General features: G+C 39.8%; 1 protein-coding gene across 16 annotated transcripts in view; it reads right to left on the bottom strand.

The window, feature by feature from the left end:
- PHLDB1 (pleckstrin homology like domain family B member 1) overlaps positions 1 to 16,032 on the bottom strand; it is a 158,500-nt gene that overhangs the window by 18,298 nt on the left and 124,170 nt on the right. For 8 of the 16 annotated variants that reach the window (XM_069948946.1, XM_069948938.1, XM_069948945.1 and 5 more), the window contains 12 exons: positions 15,848 to 15,958; positions 14,993 to 15,082; positions 9,865 to 9,960; positions 8,585 to 8,767; positions 5,602 to 5,754; positions 4,633 to 4,749; positions 4,434 to 4,536; positions 4,094 to 4,138; positions 2,007 to 2,283; positions 1,838 to 1,928; positions 1,586 to 1,732; positions 1,276 to 1,495 (listed from right to left, as the gene is read on the bottom strand). In XM_069948946.1, coding sequence (XP_069805047.1) covers positions 1,276 to 1,495; positions 1,586 to 1,732; positions 1,838 to 1,928; positions 2,007 to 2,283; positions 4,094 to 4,138; positions 4,434 to 4,536; positions 4,633 to 4,749; positions 5,602 to 5,754; positions 8,585 to 8,767; positions 9,865 to 9,960; positions 14,993 to 15,082; positions 15,848 to 15,958 — 1,633 coding nt within the window. The remainder of the gene's footprint in view (positions 1 to 1,275; positions 1,496 to 1,585; positions 1,733 to 1,837; positions 1,929 to 2,006; positions 2,284 to 4,093; positions 4,139 to 4,433; positions 4,537 to 4,632; positions 4,750 to 5,601; positions 5,755 to 8,584; positions 8,768 to 9,864; positions 9,961 to 14,992; positions 15,083 to 15,847; positions 15,959 to 16,032) is intronic. The other 8 variants (XM_069948940.1, XM_069948944.1, XM_069948951.1 and 5 more) reach the window with 6 other exon arrangements.

Genomic DNA, 16,032 nt, shown 5'->3' with positions numbered 1-16,032 from the left:
ACAAGAATATGCAAGCTAGTAAGGCCATATTTTCTATAATCAGAGGAGCAGGTGTCCAATATGTATTATGTACTTTAGAGTGCATAACACTCTGCACGCTGGTAGTCTGAGCAGACAGTTAGGATAGAACTGTTACCCCAAGATATAATAAATATAGTGTTATCACATTGTACGATAATGTATTGCACTGGCTTCAGTAGGTTTTAGCCTGAATTACAGCTGACAGGAAGTTGTGCATTCCTTTAACTTTCAGTGTGGTGTTATTTCAGGAGCTCCTCAGCACCTCCCTTTAACCTAAGACAGGACATCATTCTCTGAATGAGTTTTCTGACAATGCCACACACAAAAGAGCAGGCAGGGAATGTATTCAGCAGCTTGAATGATCTGGGAGAGCAAAGTGCTGTTAAAAAGGAGTAAGCAGGATTGGGGGGGGGGGGCTGTAAGAAAGCAATGCACTCTGTAAATTTTTTCTGACGTCAGTGTACCCCTTAGGCCAAAAATCTATGTCTGTTGATAGATGGTATAGCTGTTGCACGAAAAGTAAAACATGCAGCAAATTGTTCTTAACACTTTTAATGCAGCTTGCGCCTCTTAATACATGTGGTGCATCTTACCCCTACAGACTTTTACTTAAAGCAGTTGGACACTTTAAAGCTGGTTTTAAACAAACAGCATTGCTAATAACATGCCACTTACACACACAGCATTGTTAGTTTTGCACCCTTACTCTTTCAAATGAAGCTCTGCACCCCCATCCCCTGTTGCCAGCTGGATGGCCCCTCTGTCCATAAAGATGGCTTCTGATAGAGGGGCATGTGACACAAACATCACTCCCATGTTCCATAGCAGTACACTGCATCAAAAAACAGGTGCAACGGAAGAGGCAGAGCGACTTCTACTGGTCACTTGCTTCTCCATCTGTGAACAAGAGGTGCAGAGCTTTATTATAATATTAATAAATAATAATAATAGCACAGTGGTGCAGAACTAAAAGTGCCGTGTATGTGGGTAGATGGCATGTTATAAGTTATCAGCGATGGCTTTGTGGGCATCTCCTTACTGAACTGACTATTGTGACTGTGTTGCTGATTTCAACCCCTGTGCATAGATTAGGACAAAAAAAGAATTTGCCATTATAAGTACTACTACTACTACTACTACTACTACTACTACTACTACTAATAATAATAATAAAAATGTGACTTCACCAAAAAAGTGCTTTCTCACAAAAGTTGCTTTTATAGTAAACAAACAATTCTTCAAGAGGCCACTTACCAACATAGTAGGACAGAGTGCGTTTCAAGCGATCAAACACAAACCAACGCTTCTTCCAAGACTTGATCTTGCCACCCATCTTGGTCAGAAATCCTCTACACATTTTTTCAGTTAGGATAATATGAGAACAAGCATCTACTACATGACCCGAAGACTCAATGTGAGTGCGCAGGTCAAAATCCTCTTTTCGAATAGGGAGGTAACGGGTGAGAGGTCGGGCCTTTGAAGTAAATCCAGAAAATTAATTTAATAATGCACTGGACATACACACTCATATTGTGTTACAGTACAAATAGAGTGGGGGTCTTACCTGTGAAAAATGTTTTTCTCTCATTTTGACTTCTTTCTCAATCAGTTTCTGCCTATGAGAAGTCTCATCCTGCAGACGTTTTTCCAACTCTTTTCTTCTTCTCCTTTCATCTTCCAGTGCTCTTTTGCGTGCCTCAACTTCACGCTCCTGTAAATTAAATAACCGTTAAGAGTCACTGAAAAAGTTATATATCTGGACCATTGATCAAAAGCACATGAAAAACAAAACTTCTAAAACAGAGTGGCAGCTCACCCTGGATTCTACAAGTCTTGCCCTCTCTGCATGAGCCTCTAGAAGCATCCGCTCCATTTCCTCAATCTTCAGCATGTCTAGTCCACTAGCACTAGGGGAACAAAAGAAGAATGTAAGAAAAAGGTACTGTAAATAAAAATTACCTAACAAAGTAATCGCAAGAGCCAACCTTGACATGTTATCAGGGGAGCAGGCGGAATTCCCTGTGGAGACACTGGTATCCAGACTATCAGAACTTTCCAAACTCAATGTGTCATATCCATGTGAAGGATCATCTTCCCGAGAGTGTAAAGGTCTCTGATGGTGCAGGATGGAGTGGTGCATGATTGGAAGGTAGCTCTGAGGTGACGCTCCATGGAGAGACTGCCATTGTGATTGAGCCTCAACAACAGCTTTCTGCTTTAGCTCTGCAAGACGTCTGCGCTGTTCATCTATCACTTGCTGCCCTGCAAGGAAATGGATCAGTGTAAAAGACCAAGAGGATAAACCTGCATATTGACCATATATATTTACTGCAGACAGTACACAGCTCCTTACAAAAATACTATACAGGATCTAGTGGTGGGACAAAAGCGATCCAAAATCACCCAAATAATAAATTGGATTATATGAAAAACCAAGAAAACACAGGAATAACTCACAATCTCAAATATATCCCTTTAAAGTTGGTCCACTGTGGCTAATAAGGGAGAATATCCACAGACCATTATCCCATCCTGCTTAGCAGTTGTCCATTAAAAGGATACAGGCAATCAAAAGGAAAAGGCCCCATTCAAGGAGTCTGGCAGAAAAAATACCATGATGGCTGAAAGTAAATTGTGACAGTGCTTCTGCTCTATTTATATACAGAATGCTACCTGCTAACTGCTAGCTGGCAGGTCGGGTATGGAGGGATTAATTGCCCCCAGATAGCAAAGAGTGTGACATGCATAACAGAATATGAAATTAGCAAAACTCTTAGACATAAAAAAAATTCTATAATTCTAGGAATAAATAACCAAAACAAAGGATGCAAAACTCAGGCCCAGATTGTCGAGACAAACTCCCTTTACATTATGGTTTTAGTTTTCATCCTGCTAGATTTACATATCTGATCGCCCTTTATGTATTTTGCTGTTTTTTAACATATAACTGTGCACCAACTGGTGCCAGTTTGCACCGTACTGGACAAATGACATCACTAATGTGAAAACCAACCACTTTAAAGTTGGTCAGCAAAGTAGCTGTACCTAAAACTGTAGGGAAACATTTAAAATCGGTACTCCCCTCTAAAATAACTTCTAGGGCTTGTAAAACTAAATATTTTTTGCAAATACATTCATTTAGCAACCTTGTCCTTCTCCTGATATGTCCACTCTTTTCCTCCCATTATTGACAGCTCATTGTCCAGGTTACCAATCACCACTCAAAGCAGACTGATTATTTATATATAGTGTACATGTATAGAAATATAGGGGGGAATGAAAATTCTCACGCCAGATCATGCCACTGCACAATAATGGGGCATTCCTGAAATTTGAGGCCGAAAATGGATTCTTTTTTGACAAGTCAAAAGCGAGCAATCAGCCAATGAGTGGGCGTTCACTTGTTCAACGTTTGACTGCCAGCCATATAACAAGGGGTGATATCAGCCTGTCGGGATGATGGGACAACTGAAAGAAGAAAGGAAATATCCTACTTTTGGGTTTCTGAGATGCTCAGTCGGTCTTCTAATCAAGAAAAACCCGACACATAATAAAGCTATGTTTCCACAACGTAAAAATTTTAGGCCCAAATGACGGCTACAAAAAGTGTTTGTTAACATTGTTTGTGGCTCTCATTACGGAAACACGGCAGTCATTAGGCACTAAAATTACTGTCATCCAGAAAGACGTCTGTCATTTTTGTGTAGTGGAAACACAGTCTAAATCTGTCTGGAAAATTCTAAAAACACTAAAACGAAGGGAAAAAAACCTATGAAAAGTGTTGGCTTTCTGTTTAGTAAATTTGGGCCAACATGCCCAAGGACAGTCCATGGGAGTAGCCAAGTGTGGTACATTAGTATTGTAATGCTGTAAAATGACAGCAGGGGACAGTACTCATTGGTGTAAGTGGTAACTCTACAATCAAGGTTTTACAATACACATTTTGGCATTCAATCCATGACCCAACAACAACAAAAAGTCTGTGACACCATGTGCAATTCATGCCCTCCATAAGTAACACAGCTACTATCATAGCTACGTAGTGACAACACAGAACAAACTTCTTGGCTACCTGTGACTTCAGACAGGAAAGGCTTCTCTATGTTCATGTCATCAGCTAAAAAGACACACAGATTGGAAAATGAATTTGAAAGGATAAGAAACAATGAGCAAGAGGAGAGCAAGAAAGTGACAGAAGGACTGGTGCCCTCCCCAAATCAATATGTAAATTACTATATATTAAAGCGTTGCAGATTTTTAGCATGTGAGGTAAGAAGACAATAGGTGGTCTGTTAGGCAAGAAACATATAGGGACACAATGTTAGAGTGTGACGTAATAGTAGTAGTTACTGGTATTAGTGTGCACTTTGTTTTATTAATATTGCTACATAATGTGGCTCAAGGTCTGTCACCTTTTTGTTGAAGGGCTAGCTGTCTCTTGCTCTGGATGTCCTGCAGTGTGACTGCCAATCCGTGGGAAAGGCTGCCTGAGCCATTCTGTGTCAAAATTGTATTCTAAGAGAGGAAGAGCTAAGTATATTAGCCAACACAATGCGCTTATTTTGACGTGAGAAAATCATACATTAGGGTAAACAAGAACAGCACACTTACCTTAGGAGAAACACTGCGGCCAAGGGTAGCAATAGAAAACTGGGAAGATGCTGGAGAAACAGATTTCATCCGTGGAAGGGTAGCACCCCCATCAATTTCCGTTCGAGAACGAGACATCTACAAGGATGGGCAAGTTAACGAATGTTATATAAATCAAAAATTACAGGAAAGGCAAAACATCTGCCATGCTATCATGCCAGTAAAACGTTTAAGTGGCCATCCATCTTTAACCAACACTGGCTGCTTAGACAGTAAATGTAAACTCAAGCATTTCTGTGCTCTAAAAACATATATGATAACTATATAGTACAGAAAAAAACATTGCTACCTGAAGACCATTAACATTCAGGTTGCCGATAAAGGTATGTTCACACAGGCAAAACCTGTGTGGTTTTTGACATGGAAATCACGATGATTTCTGCATTAGAAAACACACTGTATACCTTTACAAAACTCTGCCCCCATAGATTTCAATGGGAGATTTATTAGCAGCAGCCTCATGTAAAAATAAACTGTATTGTAGTAAATACAGATCTATTAATCTCTATTCACATTGTTAAAGAGCAATGAAGTGTCAGAATCTGTTTCCATCGGAACCTTTATAGACAGATCTGCCAGAATTAAAGGCAAGAAGGATGCAGCATGCAGAGCTATTCTTGATGCCAAACAATAGAAACCACAACAGAATCCTGACAGATTCCTTCAGAAGTCATTTTAGTCCATCAAAACAGATCCTACACAGCACTGTGGCTTCCAGTAAGAGCATTAGCCATAATTCCAATGTGAACAGAGCCGTACAAAGATTTTAGAATTTACATTTGTTGACTTCACAGCCAATGCCTGTCGACAGTGGAGCCATAGGTTTTTGTCACACCACACTCTATTGGAGCTTGCTGCATTTCAGTAGGTGAAAGAATTCCCCAGCCTTTCAATCTTACATTACCACCAGGACAAGGCAGAGGAGATTACCTGCTGGAATTTACGAGAAGTGTGAGATTTAGCAGGAAGGGGAGGAGGGGAAGGATGAGGAATGCTATAAGGATCAGAAGTGATTGTCTGGTAGTGCTCTTCCACGTCAGGAGCAGCTGCTGCAGAGGGAACCTCACAAGAAACACAATCCACCTGAAGTAGTGGACAAGAAATGAAAAGACAGGGTGGGTTGCAGGACATGATGAGAAGGCAATGATATTTAGGACTGGAACAAAACGAGAGATTGGACATAACTATAAATCTAGGGAACTAATGCAAAATTAAAAATTAAATATTTCCTTTGCTTTTACTTTTCTGCTCAAACTTATCCTTGTACGGATATGTTCATATAATTAGCTGGATAGATTCCTGACACATATGCAGAATGTACCAACAGGCCTCCATCAGGGTGGTATGAGCCAGCAACTGTTGTGGCCAATTGGTGGCCTATTTATGACTAGGGCACTTTTACATATCCGTATGATACTATTGACAATTATGGACCCATAACTACGGACAGTGTAATACCCAACTGATTTCTATGGACCATTTGACACATCTGTAATTGCTATGCATCCGTGATGGGGCTGTGATCTGTCCTGTAAAAACTACTGCCAAGTCATATTAATTGCAGCACAGGTTGATATGTACTTCAAATATTTAAATCAATCGGTCCATGTGAATGCAGAGAGGAAAGGATACAAATCCATCTGATGTGTGAATAGTGCCTCAGGGTCCTATTACACAACCATGTAAAATATAGGAGCGTGCAAGGGCGCAATTGAGCGCCATCAGCGCTCATTTGCAGTTCCAATAGAAGGCATGGAGAATAGAGCGGCTGGGCTGTACTAACAGTCACTGTATTGCCATCTGCCGCACATCCCCTGTTTACATGGAAAGATGTGTGGCCAATAGCAATAAATTTTGCAGCAGTACAAAAGATGCGATCAGATGAGGATCAGACGGCTGCTGATCACTGACTCTCTTACACAGGTCAATTATAGGGCGAAGGAGTGTTTTTAGCACTGCTCCTGGTCAATAATCGGCCTATGTAAAAGGGCTTTTAGAGGTATTCCTTCAGGGTATACCGACAATGTATTTCTGCAAAGTGTCAACTTGATGTGAAAAAAGATCAGATATGCTATCACATTATTATTGCTGGTAGTCTGACTTCTTTGGTCCCCACAGATCCTGAGAACGAGAGAACAGCAGCGCTGATTTAGAGCTGCGGCACCATCACAGTAGATCCACGGCCACCCTGTCCTAAACTGCAGCTCCATTAGAGGGAATAGGTCATAAAGTGAATGCATATAGAGAACTATCTACTATTACATTCGTACTAACTATATAATGCCACAAGATTTTCAAAATCTGTCTAATTCTTAAAAGGGCAGTCTTCAATTGAACCAGTTTACTATAGTTTACTACAAACTATTAGACAGACTTAATAATCTGGCATATTTGAAGACTAAATATAGACCTACTATTAGCTTACTACTATTACTAACTTCAAACCCAGACGTTTGCGTAAAAATTTTGGTGCATTCACTTCACTTAAACTTAAAGGAAAAACTGACAGTACAGCTATGCGTAAATCCACGCTGCCAGTTTTCAGATGCCTGTCACACAAGCATTGTATACATACCTTTAGCGATGCTGTATGCTTCGGCATCTTTGGTAAAATCATTTATTATATTTATAAAAATTATTATAAAATATTATATATTTTATAAAATCATAAAATTATACAACACGACGATCAGGCGTCAAGAACGATGTTGGTTGATTGTTGTAGTAGTTTGTCTTTCAAAATAATCTGCTGCCATTGCTACGTGGAATAGAAGCTTTGGGCTTCTGACACAATCAAGCAATTACCCAGGCAGCCCCCCCACACCTCTCCACCCCCCACCCCCCCCCCCCCCGCCTCTCACCTGCTCGCTGCTGACGCGAGTAATAGCGCCGGCAGTGTGCAGGGAACGAGGAGCAAACGAGCGCTGACAGTGCCCTGTGTAATAGGGACTTTAGTCAAGGCTGACAGTGTCACAGAGGTGGGTCTTTGACACGCTCTGCAAATGCCCTGCTCTCTGACCACTGCTGTGTCTTCAGGCTGCCGCCCCTTCTCCTCTGGCTATCAATCATTCAGCAGTAGGTAGGGCGGCTTAAATATATAGAGAACTGACCGGAGAGCGGGGCGGGACATGACAGTGTCACAGACAAGCCTCTGTGACACTGTCAGCCTGAAATAAAGAACGATTTTCCCGGAGACACTAGATCACACAGCATCACCAAAGGTATACACGCCATGCTTGTGTGATATGGCATATGGAAACTAACAGCACAGGTATATGCATATCTAAGATCTCAGTTTCCTTTTAACTGAGGCCATGCTGCTTTTATCTGACCAGATATTAACATGTCTAAAACTCAAAAACAATAAATGTAGTAAAAATCATGTAATATCCCACTGCTGATGGATATTAGGTAAGAATTTCTCCTAATGCTGGTTTCACACAGACTAGTGGTCTTCTAACACCAGAAAAAATTCCATGTTGGCGTTTCCCCAGTTGTTCATTAAAAAAGTGTCACACGATGAATGAATCATGTGACTTGTGTAATGAATAAAAACCCACAAAACATAGGGGATAAATGTCAAATACTAAAACTATTTTAAACACACAATAAATTGTAAAATTACCAGAAAACAATTCCAATTGCCAAATTGATGCCAGATTTTGTGGCTTTTTTTTGTAGACAAAAACATCCTATGCAAACTTTGTGTCTAAAGGAAGCCTTTCTCTGTTCTTGGACTCAACCTAATAAACACACAAGGAGCTTAAGTGGTCTGTTCTCACTTACATCCCTATAGCCCTTGGGTAGCCTAGCCCAACACTAAGAAACTTATCTGGTTCATACAAGGTGATGAACACTGAAGAAACAAATATAATTCTTTATGACCTACACAGTTTACATTGGGTAAACAAACCTCCGTAGAGATGGAGGGAGAAGAGGAGGAGGATGAGGAGGAGAGATGAACAGGAGAGGGATCTTCACAGGAAGGGGCGCAAGAAGATGGTTTAGCACCAGAATCAGCAAAATGGGTAGCAGGAGAAGCAGGGGCTGGAGTCATGTGTCCAAGTATGTCATGAAGCTGGTCTAAAGTGATATACTAAAGAAAATACAGCAAATAGGTTACACAACAGTTTAAAGATTCCTAATGCTCGAATAGAGAAGTCTCAATTTCATTCAGAAATCATATAAATTAAAAAAAATATATACAAATATAGTTCAAAGAACAGACAATGACTGTATACACTTTCTTTTTATCAAGAGCCATCCCCATTTATACTAAGTAGATAGAAAGGTAGAGCATGGCTGATGTTCATGCCAAACAGAATGTGGTCATATATCCACAAGACTTAAATGCGATTTCACCGGAAATCGGAAATGTTGTGTAAAAATCATAATAACGCTCATATTGACCTCTCATGAAGTATAAATTGCATTTACAATGATGGGTCATGTAAAGGTTGCACACAACTCTTGCATTATCTTGCATTATCTAGGGTTAGAAAAAAATAGATTCTTCCTTTGTAAAACAGCACCACTTGTGTCTGCAGTTTGTTTGCGTCATTACAACTTATCGGCTCCATTCTTCTTAATTGAATGGAGCCAAGTTGCCATTAACCTTTGATAACCACTTGTAACTTATAATTGTAATGATACACACAACAATTATTCAACACTCCTAAAGGACTACTCTGGGGGGAAGGCCATTTTAATATGACTGGGAAGGGGTTGGATGAAAGTAACAATGTCCAATACCTCCCCAGTTCCAGCACTGTGGCCTGCATCACATCGCTCTGGTCCCCAGACGCTTCCTGGTCTCAAAAGGGGCTTGAGATGTAGCATTTCAAGCTCACTCACTCGCCATTCAGCGACTGTAGCAGGGTCCCACCTCAGTCGTCAAGTGGCTGAGCGGGCTTGAAACATCATGCCTAAAGCCCTATTTCAGACCAGGAAGAGTTCGGGGATGGAGAGACTGTAGCAGGGTGATGCGGGCCCCAGAATTGGAACCGGGGAGGTAAGCGGACCTCATTCCCTTCATCCACCCCCTCCCTGTCCGTAGTGAAAAAAAGCCTCCTGCCCGGAGTAACCCTTTAAGAGTTTTTTTTTTTATTGTCTCTTGTTCTCATATACTGTAACGTGGACATGCAGCTTAGGAGTTTTAATAGCACAAGTAAAGGCAAATCTGTAACTGTGTACCTCTGAGTCAGCTATAAGCGATGTGAGAGAGGGGAAGGGATGAGCATGAGGAGAACTGCTGCACAAGCGTAGAGCATCAGCCAGACACAGGTATTCCTAAAAGCAAGTAAAGCAGTGGAAGGGAAAACAGAGAAAAAAAACAGCAAAGCAAAGCAAAGGACCCATAAAAGTGATCCAAAGGTCATCAAAAAGCGCAGCTATACACATGAAGCTTCATTATCCTCTAAACCCATGCCACCATAAGGGAAAAAAGACAGTACATTCACTGCTTGCAACATTTACAACTGTCCGCTGCAAACTTATAGTTAGAATGTACATATTCAATGGCAGGGACAGAATGTTAGTGGTTTATCATTGGCAGGATGCACTTACAAAAAGAAATTCTACTGAAAATCAAGAGAACTCACGTGTCATGTGCAGAAACCATGTAATTAAAGTGGTTAACCAGTGTTATCAAAACATGGGCGCTTTCTTCCAGAAACAGCACCACTGTGGTTTGGAATTAAATGGGTTATCCAGTTAAAATATATGTTAAATTATGCCATCTCCTGGAGACTAACACTTCATTCCATACATGATATTAACTTTTCTGTCTCCTTCCTTTAATTTTGCTGCTGCTTTCTGCTAAAGACACAAAAATCTATGTCCCCCCCCCCCCCCCTTCCGAGACGGTTCATCTAAATAAGTCTCTATCTGCAACTTTGTGGCAACTTTGTAATTCGGGGGGAATTAATCACAGTGAGTTCATTAGCAACTTGACCTTACATTAACTCTCCCGACATTACAAAGAAGCCACAATGTTGCAGACAAAGCCTGCCAGGGACTTGTTTACATCAGCCATCTGGAAAGGGGGGGAGGGAAGAGGAGGGGAATGAATTGTTAGTCTCAAGGAGGGGGAATGATTCAACATATATTTTACTTAACCAGGTGACCCCTTTAAGCTTTATTAACTAATGAAACAATGAGTTGCAAAACCTCACCAAAGCTGGAGACAAGAATGGTGCTGTCTCTGGAAAAATGTGGCCATGTTTTTATAGCACTAAACAACCCCTTTAAAACTGCTTTAAAAATAAGGATAACAAACGGATGTAGATGTACCATGTTAAATATGCAGCCAAATGCATGTTTGAGAAGAGGAGGGGGTGGGGAGGGTAGCAGCCCTATGTGAGTAAGCAGCCATGAGCCTCAGAAAAACAGAAGGTTTCCTGGGAACAGCATCAGCATTCAAGCACCGGTCTGGAAGCAGCACCAAATTCTTCCTTTATGCTCAATCACAGCTGAACGGACAGTGTACAATGTATGTTGATAATTGACTTATTTTTTTAAAATGTACTTGAAATTTCTGAATTCAGGCACCAAAACTAGAATCAGGAATGTATCAAATCATATACAACAGAGTAAACACAAAAAAAAAAAAAAAAAAAAAAGGAACAACAATAGCGCTCAGAGGTAGATATTCGTCAATGGGCAATGTGATGGGAATATTGCCAAGAAGGGTAAAATCCACTTACTTCACCATGGGGGAAAGATCATATACAATGACCTGACCCCCTCCAGGACGCTTGATATCAAATGGCATGCGGCAGATGTATATTCAAAAAATGGTTTCTTCCGAATACAGAAGGCAACGCGTTTCAGTGGGTACTAATTCCACCTTTCTCAAGCCAACAACATTCCCAAAAAATATGAGTTTTTATAAGGATGATTACTTAGATGACCACCGGACAGCTGCATGGATCATGCGCCGGACCGGAAGTGACGCAACGCACAGCAAACCGGAAATGCCTTGTGTACCATCATGCGTTCCACCCCAGACGGCAAACCGGAAATGCCTTGCGTTTCATCATGCGTTCCACCCTGGACACGCATCTCCAAGGATTGAAGCTGACCGGATATGATGTAATAAATTAGTATGGCAATTATACATTGTATGATATAAACATATATGTAGTTTTAAGGCAAAATAATCACTCTCAATAGTATGTAAAATAAAAGCAAAATAAAAATAAAAAACAATAATATGTTTACTCTAATGATTGACACTCAAGTCTGTTAAAAACAACAATTGCTTGAGTTACAATCCTGAACACCCCATATTCTAACTATATATAAATAGTTATTAATAAACAGAAAAATCTATTATAGGTGGAAAGATGTAAGTATTAAAATTGTGAAAGGATAATATTAACTAAGGTAATTGCTTAAAAGGCAATCCCATATATACTAAAATAAATATAACTATAAATATAGCAGCAAAAGAGGAATAGCAAATAATCCATATAGTGTAGATACAGACCCACATATATATGTAAACTTAACTATATCTAAAAGTAATGGGCAAACATTAAAAGGATAATCCCATGCATAATATTAAATGATGTAATAAGATAACCATCATGGTAATAAAATATGTAAAATCAGACACATAAATATAAATATGAGTGTTTGGGCCTCGGGTTGATCATATAGGTCTTATGGATAGATGTGTGGACATGCCACTCCTACACCCCCCCCCCACGTATCCATCTTCTCCCATTTATATAACATATCCAGGACATTAGCAACTATAATGATTAGATTAATTAGAATACTTCTAATCATTATAGTTGCTAATGTCCTGGATATGTTATATAAATGGAAGAAGATGGATACGTGGGGGTGTGTAGGAGTGCTTTCCACATTACGCATGTCCACACATCTATCCATAAGACCTATATGATCAACCTGAGGCCCAAACACTCATATTTATATTTATGTGTCTGATTTTACATATTTTATTACCATGATGGTTATCTTATTACATCATTTAATATTATGCATGGGATTATCCTTTTAATGTTCGCCCATTACTTTAAGATATAGTTAAGTTTACATATACAGTGGTACCTTGGTTTAAGAGTAACTTGGTTTAAGAGCGTTTTTGTTTAAGAGCTCCCTGTACTGGGTGGGAGCACGAGAGGGGGAGGGGTATGGTCTGCAAAGCGGGGTCTACAGCACTGTACTCTGACCCAGGAAGTCTCCCTCACCTTCCAAATCATAGCAGATCTACTTCAGGCTGGGGCTTACATCAGAGGACAGGACTGTGGAGGTAATCTCTCCATAGCTGTAACCCCTCTCTCCCCAGACAGAGAGTGCTGCATGTATGTGCCCACATCTGTCCTGCTCATTCCTTCATGCTCCCTGCAGACTCTGTCCGCCATTGTGTTTTCCATACTCTCCATTACTGTACAATAACTTATATTATCACATATTCTGCTGTTTCTGATTTGTTTCATTTGTTTTACATATTATTCAGAATAATAAATCATTATTTTGGGGGTGTGGAACCTATTGTCTGCATTTCTATGATTTCTTATGGAAAATTTTGCTTTGGTTTAAGAGTGGATTTGGATTACAAGCACAGTCCCGGAACAAATTATGCTCGTAATCTGTATATGTGGGTCTGTATCTATATGGATTATTAGCTATTCTCCTTTTGCTGCTATATTTATAGTTATATTTATTTTACTATATATGGGATTGCCTTTTAAGCAAATACCTTAGTTAATATTATCCTTTCACAATTTTAATACTTACATCTTTCCACCTATAATAGATTTTTCTGTTTATTAATAACTCTATTTATATATAGTTAGAACATGGGGTGTTCGGGATTGCAACTCAAGCAATTGTTGTTTTTAACAAACTTGAGTGTCAATCATTAGAGTAAATATATTATTGTTTTTTATTTTTATTTTGTTTTTATTTTACATACTATTGAGAGTGATTATTTTGCCTTAAAACTACATATATGTTTATATCATACAATGTATAATTGCCAAACTAATTTATTACATCATATCCGGTCAGCTTCAATCCTTGGAGATACGTGTCCGGGGTGGAACGCATGATGGAACGCAAGGCATTTCCAGTTTACCGTGTGTTGCGTCACTTCCGGCCCGGCGCGAGATCCATGCAGCTCTCCGGTGGTCATGTAAGTAATCATCCTTATAAAAACTCTATTTTTTGGGAATGTTGTTGGCTTGAGAAAGGTGGAATTAGTACCCACTGAAACGCGTTGCCTTCTGTATTTGGAATAAACCATTTTTCGAATATACATCTGCAGCATGCCATTTGATATCAAGCATCCTGGAGGGGGGTCAGGTCAGTGGATATGATCTTTCCCCCATGGTGAAGTAAGTGGATTTTACCCTTCTTGGCAATATCCCCATCACATTGCCCATTGATGAGTATCTACCTCTGAGCGCTATTGTTGTTCCTTTTTTTTTGTGTTTACTCTGTTGCTCCATCGGTGTGGTTCCACCCCGGGCTTTTGACTGAGCGCCCTCCATGATTGGATGATCCCACTGGGACGGAGAGTGATATCTCTTAACATACGACTCTGGATACAGATGGAGTGAGTGGGGAAATATCCCATACCCACATACACCGGGTGAGTTTGACCATTACTGTGTTTTTATATTGGATGAGCGCTATCCCCCACCGTCATACTCAAATCATATACAAGTAAGTAATAAAGTGTCCCTGTCATGTAGCAAAAATTTTGACATCTGACAGAGTGTTGATTAATCAATGCTTTGGTACTGTACTTCACGACCCTGTTCACTGCAATCTTCGTCCAGTTGCAAGTCTATGATCAGCATCTCCTGTAACTGGTAAGAGGTCACAGAGTGTTATGGAATGAAGCCCTCAGCGATGTGCGGTTTCTCACTCACTCTAAGGATCAGTTGGGTCTAAACACCCAGACCTTGACTGATCAACAACTCTTAAAAGTTTTGTTAAGTGACAGGGCAACTTTACAGGGAATCTCTTACTAGTTTTATGCTGCCTTAAAGGGTAACATAAACTAGTGACAGAAAAGTTGAACTGATCAATGTATTACTTAACCATTTTGTTCAGTAGTTCTCCTAATATGCAGAAGAATAGGATTTGTGCTGCACCACTCCATGTTATTTAGGTTATCTCTGAACCAGCTGCACAAAACTATTTAAGTGATACATTATTCTGTCCAGCTTCTCTGTCACTAGCTTATGGTACCCTTAGATAGTACAGCATAAAACTACTGACAGAGTCTCTTTAACTCATGAGAATGTTTTCTAGGAATATAGTCATAAATAACATCTTTTACCTCTCGAACAGCAGAGGATCCAGATAAGAAACCCCTTCGCCCAGACAACATTTGGTGTCTTCTCTCTAACTGAACCAACTTTTCCTTCTCCTGTATAAGGAAGATGAAGTTTGAGCATATTTTATAAAACTGCATACCAAAACCTTATAGGAAGGGGAGGTGATGTCATATGAGCTATATGCTGCCCCGACTGACACTAGTCGTAAAATATACTTCCTCAGAACTCCTGAAATTACTACTGCCAGAGTATGCAACACCAGGAACTATGTGACACAGTGTGTGGCATTAGTACAAAATAGAAGTGGTTCTGTCTCTCTTCTATGTACATAACAGCACAACAAACAGAGTGACCAGGCAAAGAAGACACTGGTCGGCTGCTGGTTAAAGCATTCCTCCAGAGCGCACATAATACAGTGAAATCCTAGGTGTAAGGCCCCCTGGGAAACATCAATATGCAAAAAGGACCTTTTTTGCGCATTGATGTACGTAATTGAACAGACACAATTAATAGCATCTGCAAACTTGTGAGGATGCCTCCAGAGCTCACTCAAACATACAGGCTGAGGCACAATGCATTATAATCTTTATACAGTGCAAAGAATAGGTTTCTTTTTCTTAATGGAAAACTAAACCTAAATATTCTAATCACTAGATTAGATTAATCTAATTGCTAGATTAGATTATTATTATTTGCATCCCCAAAAACAATTTTACTCAACTGCACCATGGATGCTATCTGGATAAAAAATATATAATTTTTAATATATAATAATAATAATAATAATAATAATAATAATAATAATAATTTCCTTTATTAGCACCACAATGTAAATGGTAAATCTGTGTTGATCTTACCTTATGTAACTGCAATAAAGCAGCACTTCTTTCCTGACCAAGATGTTCAGCATCTTGTGTAGCCTGGAGTCGGATCTGATTGGCCTGATGCTCCAATGCAGCTAGCCGTTCCTGGTAGATATAGTAAGGCAAATCAGACTGTGGTCCATATACACTTGTGCAAATACTGGTACAATTTGTAACAA

Source organism: Dendropsophus ebraccatus, chromosome 12, assembly GCF_027789765.1.
Source record: "Dendropsophus ebraccatus isolate aDenEbr1 chromosome 12, aDenEbr1.pat, whole genome shotgun sequence".
NCBI classification, from domain to species: domain Eukaryota; kingdom Metazoa; phylum Chordata; class Amphibia; order Anura; family Hylidae; genus Dendropsophus; species Dendropsophus ebraccatus.
The sequence above is the reverse complement of the archived record's forward strand: the minus strand, read 5'-3'. Positions and strand labels throughout refer to the sequence as shown.